General features: G+C 63.0%; 10 protein-coding genes across 10 annotated transcripts; 4 read left to right on the top strand and 6 right to left on the bottom strand.

Moving 5' to 3' along the window:
* Positions 1 to 278: 278 nt before the first annotated feature.
* Positions 279 to 731, bottom strand: A1Q1_07913 (uncharacterized protein; the record flags this gene model as incomplete). The annotated part of the gene is made up of 1 exon (XM_014326897.1): positions 279 to 731. One exon carries the CDS (start codon positions 729 to 731, stop codon positions 279 to 281), a length of 453 nt encoding a protein of 150 aa, XP_014182372.1.
* Positions 732 to 1,441: 710 nt separating this feature from the next.
* Positions 1,442 to 2,890, bottom strand: A1Q1_07912 (uncharacterized protein; the record flags this gene model as incomplete). Its single annotated transcript, XM_014326896.1, has 1 exon — positions 1,442 to 2,890. The coding sequence occupies one exon, from the start codon at positions 2,888 to 2,890 to the stop codon at positions 1,442 to 1,444; it is 1,449 nt and encodes a 482-aa protein (XP_014182371.1).
* Positions 2,891 to 3,086: 196 nt separating this feature from the next.
* A1Q1_07911 (dihydroorotate dehydrogenase, precursor) lies at positions 3,087 to 6,692 on the bottom strand (the record flags this gene model as incomplete). The annotated part of the gene is made up of 1 exon (XM_014326895.1): positions 3,087 to 6,692. One exon carries the CDS (start codon positions 6,690 to 6,692, stop codon positions 3,087 to 3,089), a length of 3,606 nt encoding a protein of 1,201 aa, XP_014182370.1.
* A 428-nt stretch (positions 6,693 to 7,120) lies between these two features.
* On the top strand, positions 7,121 to 7,582 carry A1Q1_07910 (transaldolase; the record flags this gene model as incomplete). Its single annotated transcript, XM_014326894.1, has 1 exon — positions 7,121 to 7,582. The coding sequence occupies one exon, from the start codon at positions 7,121 to 7,123 to the stop codon at positions 7,580 to 7,582; it is 462 nt and encodes a 153-aa protein (XP_014182369.1).
* Positions 7,583 to 7,637: 55 nt separating this feature from the next.
* On the top strand, positions 7,638 to 8,129 carry A1Q1_07909 (TAL1 protein; the record flags this gene model as incomplete). Its single annotated transcript, XM_014326893.1, has 1 exon — positions 7,638 to 8,129. One exon carries the CDS (start codon positions 7,638 to 7,640, stop codon positions 8,127 to 8,129), a length of 492 nt encoding a protein of 163 aa, XP_014182368.1.
* Positions 8,130 to 8,358: 229 nt separating this feature from the next.
* Positions 8,359 to 10,066, top strand: A1Q1_07908 (uncharacterized protein; the record flags this gene model as incomplete). Its single annotated transcript, XM_014326892.1, has 2 exons — positions 8,359 to 8,610; positions 8,666 to 10,066. The coding sequence occupies 2 exons, from the start codon at positions 8,359 to 8,361 to the stop codon at positions 10,064 to 10,066; spliced, it is 1,653 nt and encodes a 550-aa protein (XP_014182367.1).
* A 32-nt stretch (positions 10,067 to 10,098) lies between these two features.
* On the bottom strand, positions 10,099 to 11,993 carry A1Q1_07907 (uncharacterized protein; the record flags this gene model as incomplete). Its single annotated transcript, XM_014326891.1, has 4 exons — positions 10,099 to 10,293; positions 10,365 to 10,440; positions 10,506 to 10,813; positions 11,040 to 11,993. The coding sequence occupies 4 exons, from the start codon at positions 11,991 to 11,993 to the stop codon at positions 10,099 to 10,101; spliced, it is 1,533 nt and encodes a 510-aa protein (XP_014182366.1).
* Positions 11,994 to 12,783: 790 nt separating this feature from the next.
* On the top strand, positions 12,784 to 15,056 carry A1Q1_07906 (carnitine acetyltransferase; the record flags this gene model as incomplete). Its single annotated transcript, XM_014326890.1, has 2 exons — positions 12,784 to 12,996; positions 13,173 to 15,056. 2 exons carry the CDS (start codon positions 12,784 to 12,786, stop codon positions 15,054 to 15,056), a joined length of 2,097 nt encoding a protein of 698 aa, XP_014182365.1.
* Positions 15,057 to 16,030: 974 nt separating this feature from the next.
* A1Q1_07905 (uncharacterized protein) lies at positions 16,031 to 17,002 on the bottom strand (the record flags this gene model as incomplete). Its single annotated transcript, XM_014326889.1, has 4 exons — positions 16,031 to 16,168; positions 16,216 to 16,534; positions 16,630 to 16,729; positions 16,843 to 17,002. 4 exons carry the CDS (start codon positions 17,000 to 17,002, stop codon positions 16,031 to 16,033), a joined length of 717 nt encoding a protein of 238 aa, XP_014182364.1.
* Positions 17,003 to 17,364: 362 nt separating this feature from the next.
* Positions 17,365 to 20,442, bottom strand: A1Q1_07904 (C1-tetrahydrofolate synthase, Mis1p; the record flags this gene model as incomplete). The annotated part of the gene is made up of 1 exon (XM_014326888.1): positions 17,365 to 20,442. One exon carries the CDS (start codon positions 20,440 to 20,442, stop codon positions 17,365 to 17,367), a length of 3,078 nt encoding a protein of 1,025 aa, XP_014182363.1.
* Between the last annotated feature and the right edge of the window lie 229 nt (positions 20,443 to 20,671).

Below are 20,671 nucleotides of genomic sequence, written 5' to 3'. Positions count from 1 at the left end.
GATCAACGTACACACCCAGGTGGTCTGAAATTCCGCAAAATACTCCGAATCACGGTCGCTCCTGACACGGCCGGCACGCCAAGTGTCCGTGGTGACTCGCCAAGCCCACCCACTGGTAAGTAGGCAGGGCCATCTTAAGTGGACGTCCGGCGTCGCTCTGAAGCGTATGCTTCCGCCTCTGGGACAGCAATCTGCGTCTCCGCTCACTGACGTCGATGCTGGCCAGCGTTTTACATTGACAATGTCCTATCCCTGTCTACAGCGGTGGAGGCGAGAGTCTACCAAGTAGGCGACCAAGGGCAGTCGTACTTGTACAGCTCGCTGTCGCGAGTCTCCTTGCACTTGGCGTTGCCCCCGAGCGCGGGCCAGTCGCAGGTAGAGTTGTACCTGCCCTCAGCGGGGCGATACTGCTCCGCACACCGGCTGCCGACCGGCTCAAGCGGGCAGGCGTACGTCTTGCCGCCCTCATAGTTGTCGTTCGCCTTGCAGTCGGGCCCAAATGGGGCGGGTCCCAGGTCGGTGTTGCACGAGAGCATCTGCGTGTTGTACAGCGGCACGAGCGTCTTGTTGCAGTACGCCACTGCCTGGCCTGCCGTCGGCTCGGGGGCGGGGGCCGAGTGGGCCGCCGTCGCGGTGCCTGCTGCGCCCGGCCACCACAGGCTGCCAGTGAAGACGTGCGATTGAGCAGCGACAGCAGTGAGAAGGGGGAGGAGCGTGGTGATGGCAAGCATGGGGAGGTCTTGGACTTCGAGTCTGTCCTGGAATCGTCTATATACGACCATACCTGAAAGTTATGCATGTTGACCGAAGCCAAACGTGCCGGTGGCACAGCCTCGCAGCATGCGGCACACAGGGCCGCCTCTTCCGACGGAAGAGGACATGTGGACAGTCCCACGTTCCGTTCGATGGTGTCTTCCAATTGCACGCCGAGGACGAACACACCGATGAATGCAGAAGGCGGAGCGACCCTCAATCCGGCGGGAACGCACAGCCCCGTGTGCACTCACTCTGTGAAAGGTTCATTTGGACTCACGATCAGTGCGGGTGGTCCGCAGAATACATCGAAGACGGGCATCAGTGCGCAGACGCCACACGCGTCAGAGTCATCTGAGGTGCCGTGAAGCCAAGTTGATCGATCGTCTTCATCAATCGACGTCAGTTTCAATGCCGAATGCCGATGGATTGTTAAAATGACCTCAGAAGTGACCGACGTCTTGCTGATGAGCGATTGCAGTGCTACTTCATAATCGCACGCGTGACCCTTTGGGGTCATCTTGCAATGCATGCCTGTTGTGAGTCGTCAGTGACTTCAGCTCCCACCAGCTGTGTCGCAGCTGGTTCATGGTTAACTGGGTTGGCCGCCGAGGAGAGATCCCGGTGGGCACAATAACTCCCGTTCCTCGTCACTATGTCACATGCATTGCCCCACCCGATCGTCCCTTTACGCAGGAGGATAGTGCCCGCTCCAGAGCGCGAGTCCCACCGCAGCCCAGAGGAAGCACCACCAGATCCACGCCTTGCGCATACCCGCATTAGCAGCCAGGGTCCACCACAGCGTCGGGTCAGTAACCGCGAGACGGAGGGCAATCTGCGTGTGGCTCGTGAACAAGAGTGTCAGGGCGAGGAAGAGGCTGAGCGCGTACACGGCATCGAGGAGGGGTCCTCTTGCGACCTCGTCTCCCGTCGTCTCATCCTGCACGTCTCCCTTCACCTCCTTCACCTCCGCTGAGGCGCGGACGTTGTGCGCCGACGAGATCGCGTACGTCGTGGAAGCCTGGATGGACGCGAGCGAGTCGGCCCGGTGCGCCGCCTCCGAGTGCAAGCTGAGTGTCTTGCCCGAGAAGTACGCCCAAATGCCCGCCAGTGTCGGGATCAGAACGGGAAGCGCGATGATGAGGTTGGGGATCTGCTCCGGCGTCCAGTAGTGGAACAGGCCAATGTCCCAGTATATCTTCTGCACGGCGGTGTAGGCCAGTGGGAGGCTTTTGCTGCACCACTCGCGCCCGGGGCAGGCAATCTTCCAGATGTACCCATTGAAGACGATGAACGGGGCGGCCACGATCCCAGCGAGGGTCACGGCGATAACGGCGCGGATGAGGGTGCGACCGGGGTCGCGGAGCGCGGCGCAAACATACGACGTGAAGGGAATCGAACGCTTGACGTCTGGCGAAGCCGGACGGCGGGGCGCAAAGACGAGCGCCCACGCCAGCACAGCGGCGGAGAACACGCCGGTAGCACGGAGGGAGGTCGCAGCTGCGAAACACAATGCCGCACCCAGCCATCTCCTCTTCGAGCACGCGAGCAGTCCGGCAAAGTACGCCGCCGCGAACGCCGGTTCCGTGTACGTCAGCATCGCAGCGGGCGAGGGCGGGTACGCGTAGAGCAGACCGGCGGCGACGGCCGTCTTGCGGTTGAACAGCCGGCATGTGAGTCGATACAGCGCCAGGCTCGCTGCAATCCGTGCAATGAGGTTGATGGCGATGGCGGCAATCTCGATGTCGTCCGGTGTGCTCGTGACGCCCTCGACCCAGAGTCCGCGCCCACCGCCTGCCTTGCTGATCAGGGGAGGATCGATGCCGAGCCATTGACGGATGGAGCCGACCGCATTTGCGCCAGAGTGAAGGAGTGCATGCCAGCCAGGCTGGAATGCAACTTGCTGCTCGTACTCGTACCCGTTCCTCGCGACTGAGAAGAAGTGGACGGAGTCCCAGCGCCCAAAGACGGAGCCGGATGTGTCGAATCGGGGCAGGTAGGAGAGCGCATTGAGGGCGAGCAGCGTGCCGATGTAGCTCGTCGCCGTGACTGCCGTCAGGAGGTACTCGTCCGTCGACCTGTGGCGAGACTTGGGCGATCCGGGTGTCGCCGTCGGCGCAGCAAATGTGCGCGTCATGGTTGATGGTGGTTTGGGTGGATGGAGAAGTGACGAAGTTGACGTTACGGGGGCCCCGGCACCGGACCTCCACCGCTTTGTGGAAATGCCTCGCAACGATGATTCCTACTAATGCATATGCTTTGTACTTTTGGCTCAGAGTTCCGGTCAAACCTATCAAGATAGTCTGCTACTACGACCCTTACTATTACGACGCTTAGACCATTCGCTTGTCGCCCTCCTTGACGTCCTTCTCCCACTGGTCCTTTCCAGTCGCAGCGGCGGTGGCGTTGCGCGCGGCCTGGCCGGCGACAGCGGTGCCAAGACCACCGGTAGCGGGACGGGCAGCAGCGTCAAGCCACGTGTACCGCTTCACGCGCTGGGCATCCGCCTCGAGGTCGGTGACGGTGTCGCGGATCTGGTCGTTGGCCGCCTTGGAAGCAGCCTGGAGCTGGTCGGCCGCGTTCTGAACGGCGTCCTGGCCCTTGGCGGCGAGCTCGGACGCCTTGGCCTGGGCCTGCTGCCACTGCTCCTGGGCCGCCTTCTGCGCCTGCTCAGCAGCCGACTGGGCGTCCTTGGCCGCCTGGCTGGCGTAAGACTGCACAGTCTGCGACGCCTGCTGAGCACCCTCCTTGGCCTGCTGGCCGAACTGCGACGCCCAGTCCGAGGCGGTCTGGGCCGCGTCCTGCGCCTGCTGCACGCCCGACTGCCACGCCGCCTGGGCCTGGTCGGCGGCAGACTGGGCCGCAGACTTGGCCTGCTCGGCCGCGTTCGACGCCGCGTCCTGCGCCTTGTCGACGCTGTCGCCGAGACGCGAGCTGGCGGCCTGCGCAAACTGCTCCGCGCGCGACTTGGCGTGCTCGGCGCTCTTCTCGACCTGGTTCACGCTGTCGCCAATGCGCGAAGAGGCAGCCTTGGCGAAAGCCTCGGCACGCGACTGCGCGTTCTGCAGGCTCTCCTGCGCCGAGTCCTTGGCCTCGCGGCCCCAGTGCTGCGCCTGCGCCTCGGCCTCGTTGCTCATGCGGCGGCCGGTACGGCGCCACGCGTCGGCCTGCTTCTCGGCGTCGCGGAGCGTGCCGTGCACGCTGTCCTGAACCTGCGAGGCGGCGTCACGACCGGCGCGCTCGACCTCGTTCAGCCTAGCGTGGAGGGCGTTCTGCGCCTCGGTCGCCTTCTTGGCCGCCTCGCGCGAAAACTGGGCTGCCCAGTCCTCGACCTCGGCCTCGGCCTTGGACACGCTGTCCTGGATCTGCTGGCCCCACTGGGACGCCTGGGCCGAGGCGTCCTTGCTCCACTGCGACGCCTGGCGCTGCGTCTCGTCGATGCTGTCGCGGAGCGAGGCAGAGGCCTGCTTGCCCTTCGCCTCGGCGTCGTTCAGGGTCGAGTGCAGAGCGTCCTGCGCCTTGGAGCCGTAGCGCTCGGCCTTGCGCTGCGCATCAGTGAGGCCGTCCTGCGCCTCCTGTCCGATCTCGCGCAGGTTGGCATCGACCTGGCGGCCCCAGGAGCGCGCCTGCTGCTTCGTGTCCTCGACGCTGTCCTGCGCCTGCTGGCCCCACTTCTGGGCCGTGCGCTGGGCGTCGTCGGCGCCGTCACGGAGGGTGGCATCGGCCTGGCGACCCCAGGAACGAAGACCGCGCTCCGCCTCGTTGAGCGTGCTGTGGAGCTTGTCCTGGGCCTGGGAGCCGGCGCGCGAGGCCTGGTCCCCAGCGGAGCGGAGGCCGTCCTGCGCCTCCTGGCCGATGTCGCGGAGGTTGGCGTCGACCTGGCGTCCCCACGACTTGGCCTGCTGCTTCGTGTCCTCGACCGAGTCCTGGGCCTGCTGGCCCCACCTCTGCGCCGTGCGCTGCGCCTCGTCAAGTCCGTCGCGGATCGTGGCGTCGGCCTGGCGGCCCCAGCTGCGCGCCTTGCGCTCCGCCTCGTCGGCTCCGTCGCGCAGGGAAGCGTCGGCCTGACGGCCCCAGCTCTTGGCCTGCTGAGCCGCATTGTCGGCCGCGTTCTCGGCTCCAGCCTCGGCCCGGCGGCCCCAGCTCGTCGCCTTCTGGGCCGCGTCCTCGGCACCCTCCTGCGCCTGCTGGCCCCAGGAGCGAACGGTCTGCTTGGCGTCGTGCGCCGTGTCCTTGGCCTGGTCAGCCCACGAGCGCGCCCTGCGCTCCGCCTCGTTGAGCGTCGAGTGCAGCTTGTCCTGGGCGTGCTCGCCGTACGACTCGGCCTGGCGGCCAAGCTGGCGGGCGTGCTCCTGCGCCTTCTCGGCACCGGCGCGGACGGCATCGTGAGCCTGCTGGCCGTACTGCTCCGCCTTGCCCTTGATGTCGGTGGCCGAGTCGAGGACGCGGCGGCGAGCGTCGAGCTCGCGCTCCTTCTGGCTCTGCTGGCGCTGGACGTCCTGGAGCGAGCGGCCGAGAGACTGCGCCTCGTTGCGGATCTGCGCCGCCTCGGCGGCCACACGCGACTCGTCCCACGGCAGGTTGCGCGCGGCGTAACCCAGTCCGACCTGGTCCTTCCACGACGACGTGATGGCGAGGCCGTTCGGCGACTCGAGCAGCGACGAGATCTCGTTCTTGATCAGACGAGGAGTGCCGACACCGCGGTAGCCGAAGGAGGTGTACAGCTGGACCATCGAGGCACCGGCGTGCGCAAAGTCGAGCGCGTCCTGGCCGGTGAAGATGCCGCCGCAGCCGATGATGGGAATGTTGGGCGGGAGGAGGGGGCGGAGCTGGCGCACACCGTTGAGCGCATACGGGAAGAGGGGCTTGCCGGAGAGACCACCAGTCTCGTTCGCGTTCTCGCTCTTCAGGCCCAGGTCGCGGCGGATCGTCGTGTTCGAGATGATGACACCGTCGACGCCCGCCTTGCGAACCGACGCAGCGACGTCGGCGAGCTCGTCCTCGGACAGGTCGCAGGTGACCTTGACGGCGACCTTCGGGAGGCCGTCGACCGCAATGGCGTTGCGCTCCTTGACGACGGCGGAGAGGAGGCGGGTGAGCGAGTCACGGCTCTGGAGGGCGCGGAGGCCCGGCGTGTTCGGCGACGAGACGTTGACAACGAGCACGTCAGCATAAGGACCGAGCAGCTGGACGCCCTTGATGTAGTCGTCGTCCGAGTCGGCAGCCGATGTCTTGTTCTTGCCGAGGTTGACGCCGAGGACGTGGTCCTTCTTCAGTGAGCGGGGAACGCCCCTCGGCGGGACGAGGTTGGCGGCGTCAGGGTTTGGGAACAGGTCGGGGTGCTCCTTGGCGAAGCGGTGGACACGCGAGCGCAGGTGCGTGAGGGCGGCGCCGTGTCCGAGCGAGTTGAAGCCGTAGCGGTTGATCGCGGCATCATCCTCCTCGAGGCGGAAGAAGCGGGGCTTGGGGTTGCCCGGCTGCGGGAGCGGCGTCACGGAGCCGACCTCGACGTAGCCGAATCCAATGTCGAAGAGGCCGTCGATGCACTGCGCGTCCTTGTCAAAGCCGGCAGCAATACCGACGGGGTTCTGGACCGGCAGGCCAAAGATCTCGGTGTGCAGCTCCGGCCCGTCGACGCCCATGTCCCCGGGACGAGCCCACGACGGGAGCGAGAGCAGCTTGACGGCAAACTTGTGTCCCTCCTCGGGGGTCAAGAGCTTGCGGAGGGCAGGCATAATGAGGTGCTCGTGGGCGATGCTCTCCGAGTCGTAGTAGTACGCGAGCAGGAGGGCGCCGGTGCCGACGGCAAAGGTGCCGGCGACGAAGCGTCCCGGCTTTGAGCGCCGAAAGTTGGAGGCATGTCGGACCTGGCTGAGCTGTGTGGATGAGCGGGCAGCGACGGCCCTGTGAGCGAGCGGCCTCGATGCTTGCCTGAACATGGTGGTGAGTGGTTTTTTTCAAGACCAAGATGCGGTCGCGAGATGGAGCTCGGTGTGAGGAGTCGCGACCCACCCGGGCCCGGAAATGACGATATCGGGCGGAAAAGTGGCCTATCCGAGGGCGGCTGCGACGTCATTGATCGCCGCAGATTTAGGCGAGCGGGGAGTGGAGGGATGAGGCGTGTGTGGAGATAGGCTTCTTACCACGCGATGTCCACGCGAGCACCACGCGCCTAGGCGTGCCGGACTAACCTGGCCGAGCCTGACTAACGGTTCACCCATGTTAGAGCGGATGATGACGTCCGCCCTGGGGATCGGGAACTGGGGTCGGAGCGGAGCCCGGGGACTTAATAGTGACTGACGTATAACATCCCGCAGTGGACAACGTTCTCACCTCTTCCTCATCCTTCATCTCATCCACAACCACCATGTCCAACTCTCTCGACGCCCTCAAGGCCTCTGGCACCACCGTCGTCTCCGACTCGGGAGACTTTGAGTCCATCGCCGCCTACAAGCCCCAGGATGCCACCACCAACCCCTCCCTCATCCTCCAGGCCGCCAAGCTCCCCCAGTACGCCCCCCTCATCGACTCGGCCATCGAGTACGGCAACAAGGCCTCGGGCGACATTGACCAGAAGACCGACGCCGCCCTCGACGCCCTCCTCGTCAACTTTGGTACCGAGATCCTCAAGATTGTCCCCGGCCGTGTCTCCACCGAGGTCGACGCCCGCTTCTCGTTCGACACCAAGGCCACCATTGACAAGGCCCGCCACCTCATCGAGCTCTACAAGGAGCGCGGTGTCGACAAGGAGCGCGTCCTCATCAAGATTGCCTCGACCTGGGAGGGTATCCAGGCCGCCCGCCAGCTCGAGCAGGAGGGCATCCAGTGAGCACAGAGAGTCGACATTGCTGACGCCCAGCTGCAACCTCACCCTTCTCTTCTCCATGCCCCAGGCCATCGCCGCCGCCGAGGCTGGTGTCACCCTGATCTCTCCCTTCGTCGGCCGTATCCTTGACTGGTACAAGAAGGCCACCGGCAAGGAGTACACTGCCGAGGACGACCCCGGAGTTGTCTCCGTCCGCGAGATCTACACCTACTACAAGCAGCACGGCTACCCGACGATTGTCATGGGTGCGTCGTTCCGCAACACTGGTGAGATCAAGGCTCTTGCCGGCTGCGACTTCCTCACGATCTCGCCCAAGCTTCTCGAGGAGCTCAAGAACTCGACCGACCCCGTCCCCCAGGTCCTCTCGCCGGAGAAGGCCAAGGCCGCCAAGCCCCTGCAGAAGGTCTCGTACATCAACGACCAGCCCAAGTTTGCCTGGGACCTGTTCGAGAACCAGATGGCGTTCGAGAAGCTCACCGAGGGCATCCGCGGCTTCGCCAAGGACGGCAACACGCTCAAAGAGCTCCTCAAGGGCAAGATTTCCGCTTAAGCACGAGCAGTGCGTTGTGTATCCCGGAGTCAGCAGTTCTTTAATGCAGAAAACAAAATCGTAGTCACTGTTAGTTTAGTCGCTATGAAGCGTGATCATCGCACAGTCGACGTGGGCAGTACGGACTTGAACCTTGACCCGATGGAACGTTCGCTGTATTCTCGGCAAGGTGGCGTCCACGGGCGTCTGGGACTCCAGACTATGACTCGACCGAGATACTCACCCGATGATGCAATATAAGCGCACCTCCACACTGCGTCTCCTCGACTCTCACTATCCCACCATGCTGAGGACGTGGGTACGACGAGCGCCGCATGTGCGGCTGCCCGCTAACGCGGCCGTGTTTCCCCTCGGCACGGGCCGGGCAGACGAGACGAGGGCGCTGCTCCGCTTCCCCGAGTCCGGGTGGACAATCGACGACAGCAACACGGAGGGCTGGGCCATCGTGGGCGACAGCGAGGGGCGCAGGTTAGCTGTCGAGGTGAGTTGCGAGCGTAGCGTAGCGAGCATGCGACCCTCGACATCGCTAACATCAGACTCTTCTGGGACGACACCGCATCCTCCCCGCCCAACCGGGCGGCGCTCTCCCTGTAACCCAGTCCGCGCCGCCCTCAAGTGTAGACCCAGACGCATGGCAGGCCGTGCGGTACCTGGCCTTTGCGCGGCCGGCGGCTTCAGGCGAGTTCACAGACTACACTGCCCGTTATGGAGCATTGCTGGACGAGGACAAGCTCTCTTTGCGCGAGAAGCTGTCCCGTTCCGCGGCCGCTCTGCCGGGACAGGAGGACCGGCCCATCCCCGAACAAGTCATGGATGGCGCGTTCACCCTCATGGGCCTGAATGAGCTGGCAGACCTGCCCGCCATCGCTTTAAGCAGCGGGCAGACGCGCAGGGCACGTATCGCCCACGCACTCATGTATAGACCCCGCGTCCTCCTGCTCGAGGATCCCATGGCTGGTCTCGACGCGCCCAGTCGCGAGCGGGTTAGGAGTCTGCTCGGACAGCTGAATGCGAGTGGGCAGCCGCGGGTCGTGCTCGTGCTCCGGGACAGGGGCGAGGACACACTCGCCGACTGGGTCAGTAACGTTGTCGAAGTGCGCAATGGTCGTGCGTGGCTGGGGACGAGGGACGAGTGGGTCGCCCGCCGGCGCGAGCGGGGGGAGAGGGAAGCGGCGACGTATGCCGCGAGCGAGAGCGCCGGCCCACCGATCATCGAGCTGAACGGCGTCTCGGTGTCGTATGGGCAGGGATCCCGCCCCGTGCTCAAGAATATCGACTGGAGCATCCGCCCAGGTTCAAGGTGGCATTTGCAGGGCAGTAACGGAAGCGGCAAGACGACGCTGCTCTCAGTCATGCTCGGCCTGCATCCGCAATCCTACTCGCTCCCGGCCTCGAGTCTGACCATCTTTGGTCAGCCGAGACGAAAGCTCGCAACAACGATTCTGCGCCGCAAGATTGGCCATTCGTCGCCCGAAATCTTTGCCGCCTTCCCGCGCAACATGGCCCTGTCGGCGTACGATGCGATTGGGACTGGGTTCGAGGGCGTGTTCGCCCGCCGTACTCTGACGGCTGAGCAGAAGGCCACAGTCCTGGACCTGATTGAGCGCTTCAAGCCCTCCCTCCGCTCTGCCAAGGATCCCGAGGACATCCCGACGAGGGAGATTGCACTCCGCGACTTTAGCCACTTTACGCCGCCTCAGCAGGCCCTCTTGGTCTTCCTGAGAGCGGTGGTGGGACGCCCCGAGTTACTGGTACTCGATGAACCGACGCAGGGCATGGATGAGGAGATTTGGGCGAGGTGTCGCGAGTTCCTAAAGGAGGAATGGGAGGGTGGCGTTAAGCAGGCGGTGATTGTCGTGAGCCACTATGAGGACGAGGTGCCGTGGAACAATGGCCGGGTGCTGAGGTTGAACCAGGGCGTGGCCGAGTTTGAGTAATGCGTCACATTGTTTATAACTATGGATTGCGTTCAGTCTAGACCCGCAACATCCTTGTACTTCCTCTCAAGCTCGCGGTGCTTCGCGACGAGGTCATCGAGCCTAGCGCGCTGGGCGGGGATGCGAGTCTCGGGCGGCTCGTATGCGCCCCCCCGGCGCTCCCTCAACCACGCCTCGTGCGACTCTTCAGACTCGACGAAGCGTGCCAAATCGGTGCGGAATCCTTCCTCGTTGCGGAAACTGAGAATGTCGCCGCGCGGCTCGCCCTAAAGTTAGATGGAATGAAGAGGCGACTTACATCAACAATGCGGTGGATCAGAGGCACGCCGCCCCCGCCCCATGCGTCCAGCGTCCAGTTGGCATCGGACATGACCCTGTGGGTTAGCTGACTCTGTACAGCGTGTGTAGGGGCACCGCTCCGCTCGGACTTGGTACTCACTCGTTCATCTGCAGCCGCACAACGATCGCCGTAGCGTCAGAAGTACCGAAGAAGTCTTGGATGTACGGCTCCATCTTGGCGCATGGCGGGCACCAGTGCCCGCTGTCGTCGCTCGAAGAGGTGAGGATGACAATGGCGGAGGGCGCCTTGGCGAGTTCGTCCTTCAGACCTGCGAGACTGGGGTCAGCTTTATTGGAGGGAGGACTCACTTTGTTTCGATCAAAGGCATGTTTCGTTCTTGGAGTGAGTTTGAGTGTTAGTGAAAGAGAAGTTGAGTCAAGGAAGGCAATGAGTGCATGGGTGGCCAGCTTTGCATCGGTCAGCTGAGGACGGCACGTCGCGTCGTTAGCGCGCTCGTGGATGAGCTAGTGTCGAGAAACGACGCTATTGCAGTTCCGGTCACTAGTGCATTAGTTGTTGGCATGGGTCGGAGCCCCACGTGGCACCACTACTGCCTCAGTCATACACGCAACAGTCCGTCTGCACGTCTACAGTCTAGATGATGCATCACATATGGCTCTGCAGCCAGCTCACCACCTCCCAGCTCAGATCCGGCCTGACCGAGTCGCCCAGGAACGTCCCCACGCCATCCAAGCCCTCATACCTCAGGCCAAGGCAGCACTGCGCGATGCGTTCCAGCGCATCCTCATCTTCCTGCTGTTCCTCTCCTCCTCTTCCACCCGACGTAATCTCCAGCGTCATACTGTTGATGACACCATGCTTGCTCTCCACCTCGCACCGCACCTCGCCACACGACAGCGAGCCGCTGAAGTGGTTCTCGAACGCCGGCGTCTGGCCATACGCCCACTCCCACCCTTGCAGCTCGGCCATGCCGTCCCTGATCCCCGCCTGGCCCTTTGTGTCTACGAGACCTCCGCCAAACACGCTCTGCTCACTCACGATCTGGACGTCGCTGGGGCCGTAGACATCGGCAAACTCGCCCAGGACGGCGGACACAAAGGAGCCATGTGTGATCTCGCGAGCCGAGGGGGAGCGGTGCAGATTGATCGTCGAGACGGGCACGCGCATGCTCTCGACGCCCTTGCTGACCATGTTGGGCGAGGAGGAGCGGAGCGCACGGCCGAGGGTCGAGAGGTCGGAGGAGATCAGCATTGTGCCGTGGTGGTAGGCGCGGTGCTGGATGATCTTGTACGCGGAGCCGGAGACCTGGGCCGTCAGCTGGAGGTAGAGAATTAAGCATACCTTGAGCTCCTCCGGATCGCGGACTACGACGTCGTGCCTCGCGTTTGTCGTGCAGGGCGGCACGTCGAGCCTTTCCCTCACAGCTTTCGCAACGAGGATGGCGCCCGCGGACCGCGTGAATGCGAGACGCGGGAGGACGATGGAGAAATTGGTGTTGCCCATGTCCTTGTCGTCAGCACCTGCAGCCCTACAGAACTTACATGGTACACTGTCCCTCCACCTGATCGTCTCCGGACCATCGGCAGACCCAGTTCCCGCAGTACCCGCGGCGTCGTCTCCTTCCATGGGTTCTGGTTACGCCCGATGACGACGCATGGTTCGTTCCTGTACAGAAACAGGATGGGCTGGTTCCGTGGTGTTCGTCGCAGCAGCCAGTCCTCGAACGAGAGGTTGAAGTAGATGTCGTTGGATGTTGAGACGTAAGTCGCGGGCTGACGTTAGTTGGGCAGGTGGGGGTGACTCACTGCTGATAGCTCGACTGTCTCAGGAGCAGCTTCGCTGTATCTCTGGACAGTGTAGGAGAAGGCTCTTCGTCCAGCGGAGTGTATCCGTGTGAGTCGTATTGATCTGAGCGAGTTCATGGTGGTGTGTCGGAATGGTCGATGTGCCTTGGGGTGGACGGAAATCAGTGATTGTGATGACCCAATTATCCGAGACTGGTCCGACTGATAGGAGTGGAGTCACGTGTCCGAGGTCGGAGATTAGGGTGTAGTCTCCCACGGATGCCCCCATCGGCCAAGCCCTCTGGCTGACTGTACCGGCTCGGACCAAGCGGGGGTGGATTCCGGGGCTCAGCCGCCGACGTGGGGCGGGACTTGCAACAGACAACGCAACGCAGAGAGCATCGTCATGCATCCGCCATCAGCTGAGCATTCATAACCAAAGCATAAGGGGACAACTGTGCATCGTCGTATCTCCTCTTCTCACCACCTCTCATACACTCATTGTCCAACGGGATCGCCTAGCCGACCGCGGACATCGACGCAGCATCGAGGCTCGAGTTAGCCGAACCAACCACCGCCCACCCACGGAGACCTCCACCGGATCCATTACCCGAATTACACTCTTAGCAACCATGCGCCTCCCCATTAAACAGGCCACTGCTGCTCGCTGCATCGCTAGATCCTCCCCTTCATCTTCCCTCCTCACACGCTCCTTTGTCACCACCATGCCTGCAAAGAGCAAGACATTCGAGAACCAGGACAAGCTCCCCCGCCTCCCCGTCCCGCCCCTCGACCAGTCCCTCCAGGGATACATCAAGTCGCTTGAACCCCTCGTCGAGGCAAAGGTACGTCGATTTACTAGTGGCACTCCTGGAAATTGTTGACCCCGCGCCCGGATCAACAATTCCCGGTGCCAACACACCATCCGAAACCACACCATGCTGACACCCATCCAGTACGGCCAGCATGGATTCCAGAAGGAGATGGAGAAGCGCAAGCTGTACGCCAAGGACTTTGCCAGCGGACTCGGCGCCAAGCTGCAGGAGCGTCTGAAGGACCTCGACCACATTTCGGCCAACAACTGGCTCGACGACAACCTCTGGCTTGCTCTGGCTTACCACACGTGGCGCGCGCCCTCATCGTCAACTCAAACTGGTGGCTCACCTTCAAGGAGGACCCGCGCAACCCCGCTCCCCCCGTCGCGCCCGGAGCGACGAACAAGACGGTCGTGCCCCTCGACCCGAATCCGGCCAAGACGCTGCCGCCGGGCGCCCAGGGCGGCGGCCAGGCGTGGATCGACGCCCACCCCAACAAGAAGGACTACTACTACCCCGTCAAGTACGAGGATGTGACGCAGCGCGAGTGGATCACCGAGTGGCAGGTGCGCCGTGCGGCGTGGCTCGTGAGCCGCTTTGCCGGCCTGCGCACCATGGTGCAGAAGGAGGAGGTGCCGCCCGAGGCCTCGCGCCTGGGCCCGATGTGCATGAACCAGTACCGCATGCTGTTCAACATTTCGCGCATCCCGCTGCCCAACTGCGACGCCTTCTCGGCGCAGGACAACGACGCGCGCCACGTGACGGTGCACATTGCCGACTTTGTCTACTCTGTCGACGTGTTTGAAAAGGTGCCCAAGGGCGAGATTGCGAACCCGCTGCCGGTCGGCGAGATCGAGTCGCTTCTGCAGGCGGCTGTGGCCGATGCCAAGTCGCGCGTCGAGAAGGGCGAGAAGCCCGCGCAGGTCGGCATCCTGACGGCCGACGACCGCGACACCTGGGTCGTGAACCGGGAGCGCGTGCTGCTGCACTCGCCCAAGAACCGCGCGAGCATGGACATGATTGACCGCTCCCTCATCGGCCTTTCGCTCGACACGTACACCCTGCCGACGCTGCCGGCGCGCGACGACCCGCTGCGCATGGCCCAGGTCGATGCGCAGATGCACAACGCGCAGGGCGGCCTGAATGGCGGCGAGAACAGGTGGTTCGACAAGTGTCTCACGGTCGTGGTCGAGACCAACGGCCGCGCAGCGATCATGGGCGAGCACTCGCCCGTCGACGCGCTGATCCCCTCGTACGTCGTCGACTATGCGCTGAACGAGCCCGTCGACGACTCCAAGTTCACCGGGGGCAAGGCGGCCAAGCTCGGCGAGGGCTTCCAGCGGGAGGACTTTGAGATCTCGCCCGAGATTGCCGACGAGATCGAGGCGTGCCGTGCGCGCAACCAGGCGATCCTGGACGACAGCGACTGCCAGACGCTGTGGTGGGCCGAGTACGGCACGGACTGGATCAAGAAGAACGGCAAGGTTGCGCCGGACGCGTTCGTGCAGCAGGTGCTGCAGCTGGCCTGGTTCCGCGACCAGGGCTACCCGGTCGCCACCTACGAAACCGCCTCGACGCGCTTCATGAAGCACGGCCGTACCGACGTCATCCGCTCTCTGTCGCCCGAGAGCCGCGCCTTTGTCAAGCTCATGCAGGACAAGAACGCGTCCCAGAAGCAGCGGTACGACGCCCTCGTCGCCGCGACCAAGGAGCACTCCAAGCTCACCATGGACTCGTCCTTTGGCAAGGGCTACGACCGGCACATGATGGGCCTCAAGGTCCAGCTGCGGCCCGGGGAGGCGCACCCCCTCTTCGACGACGAGCTGTACAGCAGCTCCCAGGCTTGGAAGCTGTCCACCTCGGGTCTCTCTTCCGGCATTCAGTTCCACGCCACGGGCTTCGGCGCCCCCTTCGCCGACGGCTACGGCATCAACTACATGGCCGGCCCCAACCTTATCAAGTTTGGCCTCGAGAGCAAGGTGTCCTGCGACACGTCGTCAACCACCAGGTTCAAGCACGAGATCGTCCAGGCGTTCCGCGACATGCGCGAGCTGTGCGAGGCGCAGACCGATGCCCCCGCCAAGCTCTAAGCACACTCCGAGCGAAGCGAGGAGTGCGAGGAGCGCAGGCGGCCGTGCTGCGTCGCCGAGCGTAGCGAGGAGTGCGAGGAGTACGGGCGGCCGTGCAGAGAGCCGAGCAGGTAGTTCCGGACGCGGCTCGGTCCCCGCAAGAGGGCTTGGGCGACGTGGCGCGGAGCATGCGGGGCATGCGGGGCGGACCTTGGGGGGCTCGGGTATGAACGACCGGGCCAAAGCCTAGCAGTAGAAAAAGTAAACATTCGTTTCCATGACCATGGCTCTTTCTTTCCATCAATCACAAGACGTTTTCACACGTTGTATGCATAATTCTGGTTTCCACTTTTCTAGGTGACATCGGGCAGGACAGTCGACAGTCGACAGATGATGGACGTTGCACCCGGTCCCCCAAGAGCTCAGAGCGTCAGGGACGTGTCTTGTCGGATCTGCCACTATGCTTCCTCTTCACTTCACTCGTGCATCTCGCGGATTGATCGAATTCGCAACAAGCCCCAACTCTGCTTACAGTATGCTTATAGACATTTGACTCGACCGTCCTCTTGCACAACCTAGCTAATAAGTGTACGCCCCGTATCTGTCGAAACGCCTTAACTCGCGGAAACCGTCTCGTCAATCGAAGGGCGCGTTACTGGAATTTCTGTAGGTCCGTTTGCATCCTGCTACGGGTTGCGGGCGTGGCCGGCGCTCATGGGGTTGTGAGCGACGGCGGGGCCGGGACCATCCACTCGCGCGAGCGCAGCGAGTGAGCGAGTGATTGAGGGAGGTTGGGGAGTGACATGAGGGTCAGATCTGCCGATGGAGCATTTGGTCATAAGTACATTCGTCGTTTACATGGTCTAACTCTGGCCGTCAGTTACCGTTGGGTCCGAGTCAAACTCACCTGTATCTACCGTCCTCTGTATCCCTCCTTCTGATCCACCATCCCGTCTGAACCCCGTGCAAGCTCGCCATCGCTCGCTGTCGCTCGCTCAGGCCCGTCCATTCAAGAGCTGACCCAGCTGCGCCACGCCCAACTTGAACCGTTCGCTCTCAAACCATTCTGGCCGGATATCGGCGGGGTCTGCGCGGAACATGCGGTTCTGCGGGATGGGCTCGTTCCGCAGGGCCTGGAGTGTTAGCTGATGACGGACGTTCAGCTTGGTGGGGACATTACCTTGCCATTCTTGACCTCCTTCGCATCGTCCTTAGCCGGGGAGTCAGGGGAAGGAGCAGAGTCTGCTGGCGCAGACTCCGCAGACCCTGCAGACTCCTTTGGCGGCAACCCAGCCAAACTCTCCTCGGTATGCCGCACGGCCTTTGCGGGGGTGGCATGGAAGCTCCTCGGCAGGCTTAGGAAGGGATTCGAGATGACGCGGAGGAGCAGATTGTGCAGCGCCCTGAACACCGAGACAATGTCGCTGTCCTTGATCGCGGCATCGACCAGCGCTACGCTCAGGACGAGCCGGAGCTTCGTCGTCGTCTGGAAGCCGTAGCTGGGAGTTAGCTGGTTGAGCCGACAAAGCTTTCAGCGGGGAGAGAGGGAAGGTGACAAGGGAACGATAGAGTGCTCGCTTCGCTCGCAACTCACAAAGCCATGTCCTCCATACAAAACAGCAGTCCGAGATAAGAGTCAGCCGGCCGTGACGGCGTGCTCATCATGACGACTGTGGTCAGCTCACGGTTCCGTTCTCCCAGCTTGCTAGTCAGCAGCTATTTGCCCCGCTGCACCCGCTCCGGTTGCCCGGTCGGTGAGGCAGATTGCAGCACCTCGTTCCGCTCGGTGCTCGCTCGCGGTACTCACTCCTCTCCTCAATCACATCGACCGCCGCATGCGCCAAATGGTACGCGCGCATCTCGTCTTCCGGTCCCGTGAACGCGTGCACGTACAAGGGCGCATTGTCGGGACCAAGGATAGCGACGGAGGTCAGGTGAAGTGGGACGGAGGGGGGTCTGTCGCCCATAGTTTTCTTCTCGTTGGTGTTGGATGTTGGAGGTTAGTTGGATGTGCGTTGGGTGGATCGAGGAAGGCGGGGAAGGTGGTGAGCAAGGTGCTTGACAGGGTGGAGGTCGATGACACCACGGGTGTTTGATCCCGCTCAACGGTCCGAGCAAGACGCCGATCTGGCGACTGACTTTCCAGAACCACACTCCCGGACCCAGTTCACTATCTACTCCTTGCTCGCTCGAGGTTGGTGCTGTTGAAATGCATGCTAGATGTTACACTGGCCTGGGGAAGGCACTGTTCTATGATTTGCTATTGCGATATATAAATTTTGGTGGTAAAGTGTCTATTTGGCACTGGCGGCTCGCTATAGCTCGCCGCTTAGAAGAGACCGACAATGTCACCCGTCTCGGGGTCGAGGTCAATGTCGTAGAAGCCCGGACGGGTGGTGAGGCCGGGCATGGTGCTCATGTCGCCGACGAGGGGGTAGACGAAGGACGCGCCGGCGGAGAGACGGACGTTGCGGATGGGGAGGGTGAAGCCGGTAGGGACGCCCTTCTTGCTCGGGTCGTCGGAGAGCGAGAGCGCCGTCTTGGCCATGCAGATGGGGAGGTTGCCGTAGCCCTGCTTGGTGTAGCGCTCGACCTCGGCCTTGGCCTCGGGGGAGAGCTCGACGCCGTCGGCGCCGTACATCTCGCGCGCGATGATGGCCATCTTCTCCTCGAGCGGCAGCTCGGTGTCGTACAGGAACTTGAACTGCGACTCGTCCTTGCACGCCTCGACGACGGCGTTGGCGAGCTCGACCGCGCCCTCGCCGCCCTTCGCCCAGTGGTTGGCGGGAACGGCATAGTCGGCGCCATGCTCGAGGGCGTACTTTTGCACGAGCGCCATCTCGGCGTCCGTGTCGTGCACAAACTTGTTGATCGCGACGACGACCTTGAGGCCAAACTTCTTCGCGTTCTCAATGTGCTTGCCCAAGTTTGCGCAGCCCTTCTCGAGCAGCTCGAGCGACTCCTCGGTGTACACCGCGTCGAGGGGCTTGCCGGGCGAGACGGCGGGGCCGCCGCCGTGCATCTTGAGCGCACGGATCGTCGCGACGAGCACGACGGCGTTGGGCGAGAGACCCGACACGCGGGTCTTGATGTTGCAGAACTTCTCCATACCAATGTCGGCACCGAAACCGGCCTCGGTGATGACATAGCCCGCGCGGTCCTCCGAGTCGCCCTCCTCTGTACCGGCGAGCTTGAGCGCGATGCGGTCCGCAATGATGGACGAGTTGCCGTGGGCAATGTTGGCGAACGGACCGGCGTGCACAAACACGGGCGTGCCCTCGAGCGTCTGCATGAGCGTCGGCTTGATCGCGTCCTTCATCAGGACGGCCATGGCGCCCGCGCAGCCAATGTCCTCGGCAGTTATTACGTCGCCGTTCTTGGACGTCGCGACGACCATGCGGCCGAGACGCTCGCGCATGTCCGCGACGTCCTTGGAGAGCGCGAGCACGGCCATGACCTCAGACGCGACCGCAATGTCGAATTGCGTCTCGCGCGAGAAGCCCTTCTCAGTGGGCGCCTGGCCGACGGTGATCTTGCGCAGGTAGCGGTCGTTCGTGTCGATGACGCGGTTCCAGGTGATCGTCGACGGGTCAATGTCGAGGCGGGCGAAGCGGGCGGCCTCCTCCTCGGTGAGCTCGTTGGGGTCCGTCTTGTTGATGCCAAGCTTCTCGAGACGCTTCAGCATCGGCTTGGCAAAGGTGCGCACACCCTTCTTGGCCGGGCAGAGACGGTTGAAGAGACCCTTGTCCGACTGCGTCGACTCGTGGAACATGCGCGCGTCCAGGGCGGCGGCGAGCAGGTTGTTGGCCGCAGTGACGGCGTGAATGTCACCGGTCAGATGGAGGTTGAACTCGGTCATGGGGATGACCTGCGAGTAACCACCGCCGGCGGCACCACCCTTGACACCGAACGTAGGGCCCTGCGACGGCTGGCGCACACAGGCAATGGCCTGCTTGCCGAGGTGGGCACCGAGGGCCTGGGCGAGACCGATGGTCGTCGTCGACTTGCCCTCGCCAAGAGGAGTCGGGGTAATGCCCGCAACGACAATGTACTTGCCGTCCTTGCGGTGGGCGAGGCGGTCGAGGAGCGCGAGCTCAATCTTGGCCTTGTACTTGCCATACGACTCGAGCTCGTCGGCCTGGACGCCAATCTCCTTGGCAATCTCGGCGACGGGCTTGGGGGTCTGCGCGACGGCAATCTCAATGTCCGAGGGGACCTTGTCGAGAATGTTGAGTTTGAGCGGGGTGAGCTTGCGCTCGCGGTTGTGCTCCCACTGGCGCTTGGCGGCGAGGAAGGTGTTGTTCATGAGCATGGCGACCGTCATCGGGCCAACACCACCGGGGACGGGGGTGATGAAGCCGGCAACCTCGGAGGCCGGGGCAAAGTCAATGTCGCCGACCATGCGCTGGCCGCTCTTCTTGCTGGCGTCGGGGATAAAGTTGGTGCCGACGTCGATGACGACGGCGCCGGGCTTGATCCAGTCGGCCTTGACGAACTGAGCCTGTCCAATGGCAGCAACGACAATGTCGGCCTGCTTGACAATCTGCTCGATGTTCTGCGTGCGCGAGTGGCACTGGGTGACGGTCGCGTCGCGCTTGCGCAGGAGCGCACAGACCGGGGTGCCGACAATGTCCGAGCGGCCGAGCACGACCACGTTCTTGCCCTTGAGGTCGGTGCCCGTGGACTCGATGAGCTTGACGATACCGGCGGGCGTGCAGGGGGTGAAGTAGGGCTCCGAGATGCGCGAGTTGAGCAGACCAATGTTCTCGGGGTGGAAGCCGTCGACGTCCTTGTGGATAGCAATGGCGTCGACAACGTCCTTCTCCTCCTCCTTGGTCGCGCCCTCGAGCGGGAGCTGGACGAGGACACCGGCGACCTTGTCGTCGGCGTTGGCCTTGTTCACGAGGTCGAGGATCTTCTTGACACCGGTGCCGGCGGGGGCGCCCGACTCCTCGTCGGAGGGGACGGCAATGTGCTCAACCTTCATGCCCGACTCCTCGGCGGCCTTGAGCTTCATGCGGATGTAGGTGGAGGAAGCGGGGTTGGAGCCGAGCTGGTAGATGTTGAGGATGGGAGTCTTGAAGGAGGGGTTCTGGGCCTGAATGTCCTCGATCTGCTTGTTGATGTCGGCACGGATGCCCTTGGCGATGGCGGTGCCATCGATGAGCTGAGCGGTCATGATGGATGAGGTGGATGAGAAGAGACGAGAGGATGAGATGGGGTGGAAGTGGGCTGTGAGGTGTGCCCTGGTCCTGAGTGCGGCGGCGGATGCGAAAGAAGCCGAAGACGGAGAGTGGATCGATCGAGCGGTGACACGCGTGATGTGCGTGGTGGTGGTGCGGAGGCCTCGGCTAGTCGCAGCACTAGGGATCCGAGATGCAGGGGACACGACCCGAGCGCTGAGCATGTACTGGGACGGGGATGAGAGCAGCCGCGAGGGGTGTATCGTTTTCGAGGAGGGGGATGGTCTCAGCAGCATGGCGCCTGGTCGATGCTTTTGCTGTTTTGAATGGATCGTCTGTCTCGACTTTTTCGGCGGCGGACGCGTGCAGGTGTTGTTCCGGATGATGTTCGGGTAGATAGCATCAGCATCGACAGTAGTAAATAAATTTCCAACGATGCCGCGCGTTGGAAAA

The sequence above is a fragment of the Trichosporon asahii genome (assembly GCF_000293215.1).
Source record: "Trichosporon asahii var. asahii CBS 2479 unplaced genomic scaffold scaffold00017, whole genome shotgun sequence".
Classification (NCBI taxonomy): Eukaryota; Fungi; Basidiomycota; class Tremellomycetes; order Trichosporonales; family Trichosporonaceae; genus Trichosporon; species Trichosporon asahii.
This window is presented reverse-complemented; position numbering and strand designations above follow the sequence as displayed.